Here is a 5,799-nt window from a genome sequence, read left to right on the forward strand (position 1 = left end):
CAATAACCTACTTATTAATTGCCTGAGAAGCTAAAGGCAATGCTTGCCAAGCATGAAGTACTGGAAGACCATGACAAATTGGAATAACTGTAGTCTCCAAGTATCCTACGTCCACAACTAATGCAGTATTAATTGCCAACGGCGCTAAGCTGACCAAATGTGATGGAACAATAAGTAAAGAGTATATTTCATAGTGACTGAAAAGCACTTTTGCTAGTGTTTCTCGAAATATTGTTGGGCATAACAGAGATTCTACAATTATCACAGGTTTATCTTTTGGGCTCAATAGGACATACCTGAAAGTTATTTAAAATTATAATAATTAGATACGTCTGATATATTTGTACTATTTACTTAAAAAAAATCATATGCAAAAACTCCACCAGTAAGTCATACAAATCGTCTCCATTCACATATGAATAAATTTCTCTTGTTAGATTTGAACCTTTCAATGTAACTTCTGATCGAATTATATGCCTCGGTGCGAATTCTCCACTGAATCCCAATCTAAAAATTAGAATCAAGTTTTACAAATTCACATTTCCTATTATCTGTAGTACTCACTTTGTAAATGCAGCTCCAAGATCCATAACGACCGTAAGTTTTTCAGTTCCAATTCCTTCGTAAAGGGGCATTTTATTAATAAGTATATGTTGCTATACGTGCAATGTATATCCGATTTATTATATGGAAACAATCAATTCCCATAGAACGTGTACGGGTTAGAGTTCCTTAATTCTAGGAAAATATTAATAAATGATCTTGCATGAACACTACATACTTTATTCTACTTTAAGCAAATTATCAAACGGAAAAGAAATAGGATAATAGGGCGAAACATGGGTGAAACTATATGTAGACCTGTGTAGACCACAGATTAAAGAAATATACACTGCGATACACTGTCAGAGACTAACGGAAACCATTGCCACTCAACAAGCCCGCGACAACGAACTTCATAGAAGTTACATGTTGTATGATCATAGATATAGCACGATCCACCGCACTGCTGCACATTCATATCGGATTGTTGCAGAACGTGCAACAATAGTGCAGCCCATGAAGCCAAAAAGATTATAAGAAACCTTACATAGCTTTGTTTTATATTACAGCAGTAAATTCCACAAATATACTGCTGAGCAGATCGTTCTGGTGGCAAACTGGCTTTCTTTTGCACAACCATTACGAATTCTCCCTTTCATAATCTAATAAAATCGTTAAAATAAATTTATCCGTAACCATGAGTAATAATTAAATCGATCATAGAAAAAGGTGATCGTAATCGTCAGAGTAATAACTCCTTCGATAGCGCACCTAGCGGAACTTTGTAATACATTACTGTCGGTCATAACCTTTGTTTCCCTTTTTAAAAGAAAAGAAGTTTTCAAGGAAATTACGCAATTACCTTAAAGCAACTACCTTAAGTAAGAATGTAGTAATTAAAGTGTAACATATGTACCCGTGTGTACTCAATGTTAATATTTTTTTTATCTAGAATCATGGAAAAAATGACGAATAAGGGACTGCCGGGACAGCTTATTTATATTGTAGTTTTTGTCAGTCTTACATTAATTAATGCTGTAAATTCAGAGCAAGAACCAAAGGAGGATTTAACTACGCTTAGTATTTTAGTAAGCTTTTAAATAATAATTCGGCAATGTTTGTCTGAATCACAATGTTTTAGAAAACTGATACAACAAAGACTAGGGAAGAAAATATGGGATTCCTGCATGGATTTGTTGCTTCGATATCAGTTATTTTGGTATCAGAATTAGGTGATAAAACGTTTTTTATTGCAGCCATTATGGCTATGAAACATCCCAGACTAACAGTTTTTACTGGGGCCATGACTGCGCTGGCTATAATGACTGTTTTATCAGGTAAATAGTATTTACGAAGCGATTAATGTATTCCTTTAAAGCAATAATAATAATATAATGCTTTTACTACTGATGTTTTTTATCATAGCTTTGTTTGGATGGGTGGCTAAACTAATTCCAAGAGTGTATACCTTTTACATAAGCACAGCATTATTTGCTATTTTTGGTTTGAAGATGTTAAAAGAAGCTTATCACATGTCAGGATCAGAAGCACAGGAAGAACTGGAAGAGGTACAAATGGATTTACGACGAAGAGATGAAGAAGTAATTTATATATGATCTCTCTGAACAGTCAACAATGTAATTTAGTTGTAATTCTAGTTGGAAAGAGAATCATTGTCAGATATAGAAAGTAGAACACCAAAACATCAAAAAGGTTTAGCTGCATTTCTAGCTGTGTCACGTATATTTCTTCAAGCACTGACGTTAACTTTTCTGGCTGAATGGGGAGACCGATCTCAGCTGACAACAGTTTTATTAAGCGCAACGGAAGTAAGTAGCTGTACTTGTTTCTCCACAATCGCGATTAAATATTATCGGCTACCATTCGTCTAAACATTGAAAATATAGAACATAATGATATGTATTTTAAATGTGTAGGTTGGGATTTATGTTAATTTTATGCAAATAGTACATTTTATAGGTGGTTATTAGTTCGTACTTGTTTGTGTGGTGCGACGCGTCGTATGTTCTCTATTACAATGCAATCGTTACTTCAGGTTTTAGCAGAATCAATCGTCAAAAACGTTTTTATTATTGTCTTGCTTATAATGGGTAAATATAATTTATTTGCAGGATGTATTCGGGGTTATTACTGGAGGCATATTAGGGCATTTTGTATGTACAGGAGTAGCTGTAATAGGCGGCCGATTAATAGCACAAAAGATATCAGTTCGGACGGGTAAGTTCTCTCGACGTTTTTAAATGTTTCCCTTTGAATACATTAGTTTGGCTTTCAAATTATGTGTACAATAGATACACATATTATCTATTTGGCAAACTGTACAAGCAAGAAATTAACCATTATCTAATGTAATTTGTTGTTCATTATGTATTGCCTTTTTTATTTTCAATATTCCGCACACGATGCTTACGTCTAAAGTTAGTTTGTTGGCTTTTTAGTTAAACTATAATATGTATTTATTTTAGTAACGATAATTGGTGGAATAGTATTCTTGCTATTTGCACTTTCTGCATTTTTCGTCGACCCAAATGCCAAATGATGAACGAAAATTTACAACATAGGAGGATGCAGTACGCCTAATTAATTTTATTACGTGAAAAAACCTAATTTTTTCGTAATTTTCTATAAAAATGTTAAGTTTTATATGTATATAAGTATTTGTATATATGTATACTATTTTTATAGTAAATTTTGTTATTAATCATTTACTTATTTATCATGTTTTTGTTTCTAAAAGTAATGTACGTACGTAGGCAGAAATGGGATGTAACTTAACTGTAGAATTTAGGATTTGTAATGAAAAAGTTTCCGAGCCCGTGGCCGTGATCGATAGTAGAAATCAAACTTCCACTGTGGGAAACATCTCAAGTCGATTGCATGACGTTGTAGTAGGTACATACCATAAGTATGACTATGAGGATTTGTTATCTACCATGGATGACAGCACACAAGCTCCGAAAACATAAAAACTTCAGTAGGATCTAGCTTAGATTTTGTAAATTTAAATTCTGCAATTTTAAATTGTACTTATTTTCAATGTACCTAATTATACAAATCACATATATAATTGACTGAAAACAAATGCAAATACACGTTTGGTATATTTGTTATGATATAAATATTTTTGGTTATTTAAAATCACAAAAATAAAAATATCTCTGAAGCTACTTTTTTTTTTCTAGTAACACTTTCAAATCATCAATATGTAAGTAGCACCCGCACAACTTTTTATTCATTCGAATTTAAAAAAAAGGTAGAAAGAGAAGGGAAAGATGTACTGCTACTTTAATTAAAATAGTTTTGTGACTAGTTGGTTACTGAATTTTACGATGATCAATTATTAGTCTAAAAATACCCTAATTGCCTGCAATTTAGGTACATTCATATATTGTATTACTTTTGTTTGTGTGTGTTTATTTATTAAATAACATATACTCAATTACAGCAAATGGGAATTCAAAAAGGAGAGCCCATGGAATGGCTATTGTAAAAGCATAAACAGTATTTGCACCTCCCTCAGTTAGCTGAAATTAAATACATATATATATATATATGCATATTATATTAACTATCTAATTATATAACTATTACCATTATATTTACATTTTTAAATTCTTTAGTAGTTGGATCAAAGACGAAAACTTTTTATGCTAAAAATTATTACAGAACTATTTCTCTCTTCAATAAATGCAATTTAATGCTTTGGAGGGGTGTTATGCATTGTTCAAACGATTTAAAGAGTTCGGTTAGTTTAGGATAATTTTCAGATAAGCGGGAGAGATTTTCAGAGAGACTTGGTTGAAAATTTATTTCACACGTTCACCAAATTATGCATTTTCGCTCGAGCATCATAAAAGAAATTTCAAAGAAATATGTAATTAATGAATAATATGTTTTAATATTCAAAACAGGGACGTTGTCGTCAATCTAATTGAATTTGACTGTAATGAATATTAATATTTAGAATGTACAAGCATACTTACGTAGTTCCCAAAATTGAAGTAAAACGGACTTCTTTTAACGTATGTTAACATATACAAAATTGGCTTATGTATAATGTAAACTGAGAAAACGAGTTTTCCCAACATTTGGAAGAATGGAAGCGAGAGAAACCAATTCACAGGACCTATATATGCATAAAAAAAAACGGCTACGGATTAAACAAAAAGAATACAATGTAGCTAAATAATAAAAATTACCTCCATAACCGCAGTAACACGCCAGAATTAACCAGCTTATTGCTATTGACCATGCAGGTTTTACCAACGATATATGCAACGCATTTCCCCAGTAATTGTATTGCTGGCTTTTCAAATGGTCATAACCCACAATCAGGCTTGTCAACAGGGTAGCAAAACATACAAACCACAAGCACAAATTAACCGGCTGAAAAAACGTAGACAATAAAGTGTTATATCAACAAAAGTCTTTTTAGAAAATGCTGCTTTAATAAAAAACACAATTTACAAAAAACTTTCCTAACAAACATTATACACACCTTGCTTATTTTTAACTGGAATCTCTTCATTTTTATTTCAAAAATGATGTAACCCAGCACTAGTCCGATTATCCAAGGAGCGAGACGAGCATGAGTTATATAGTAATACTTATTAAAGTATAAGGATGTGTTTCTAAAATGCCACTTCAATTAATTTGTTTCTATACACAAGACACACTCCGTTTTAACGAAATGAACATGACGTAATCTTTTGGCTAACTTACCCGTTTGGATTTGTAAGGATTGCTGGTAATTCATAGTGCCAGGATAAGTAAAAAGGAAATGCAACGGAAAAAATTAAAGCGATTCCAAGAAAAGTCAATGTATACTTTCGATACTTAACCAAGGGTATTAAAATAATTGGTGAAATAATTACAAGTTGCATGTATACGTCTAAATACCAAGAAGGTGTAATGCACTGAAAAAATCATATACACGTATAGGCAAATGAGCTCAAACAATCATTTATTATTTACCAAATCATCGGGATTATAATAATTTTGAATATAGAGAAGCGACGACCACCAATAGGATTTGCAGGGTGATTGCACATCAGAAGCGAAAATCCAGTACGGTCCTGTTCCTAAATATGGGTACAACGTTGCAACAGCTAAAACTGCCACCGCATATGTGGGCGTAATTCTAAAGAGAGTTTCTTGATTTATATACTTATATTTATTTTTTAAAAATTAAATTACCCAGCACAAATCTTTTTTACGATTTTAATTCCTTACCTT

The 5,799-nt window shown here is 32.2% G+C and overlaps 2 protein-coding genes across 4 annotated transcripts in view; one reads left to right on the forward strand and one right to left on the reverse strand.

The window, feature by feature from the left end:
• The window catches only part of LOC108743123 (uncharacterized protein PFB0145c), a 34,195-nt gene that overhangs the window by 6,221 nt on the left and 22,175 nt on the right, over positions 1 to 5,799 (reverse strand). The window lies entirely within an intron of this gene.
• Positions 1,044 to 3,727, forward strand: LOC108743128 (transmembrane protein 165). The gene is made up of 7 exons (XM_018478586.2): positions 1,044 to 1,424; positions 1,496 to 1,631; positions 1,685 to 1,880; positions 1,969 to 2,144; positions 2,202 to 2,372; positions 2,676 to 2,781; positions 3,030 to 3,727. Exons 2-7 carry the CDS (start codon positions 1,500 to 1,502, stop codon positions 3,101 to 3,103), a joined length of 855 nt encoding a protein of 284 aa, XP_018334088.1. The 5' UTR covers positions 1,044 to 1,424; positions 1,496 to 1,499; the 3' UTR covers positions 3,104 to 3,727.

This window comes from Agrilus planipennis, unplaced genomic scaffold (assembly GCF_000699045.2).
Source record: "Agrilus planipennis isolate EAB-ADULT unplaced genomic scaffold, Apla_2.0 scaffold20, whole genome shotgun sequence".
Taxonomy (NCBI): domain Eukaryota; kingdom Metazoa; phylum Arthropoda; class Insecta; order Coleoptera; family Buprestidae; genus Agrilus; species Agrilus planipennis.

Excerpts from the sequence above, each read along its gene's own strand:
- LOC108743128 (XM_018478586.2), top strand. The coding sequence starts at position 1,500 with ATGGAAAAAATGACGAATAAGGGACTGCCGGGACAGCTTATTTATATT. Across the intron at positions 2,145-2,201 it reads TACGACGAAGAGATGAAGAA|TTGGAAAGAGAATCATTGTC; the intron begins GTAATTTATATA and ends TTGTAATTCTAG. Across the intron at positions 2,373-2,675 it reads TTTTATTAAGCGCAACGGAA|GATGTATTCGGGGTTATTAC; the intron begins GTAAGTAGCTGT and ends ATTTATTTGCAG.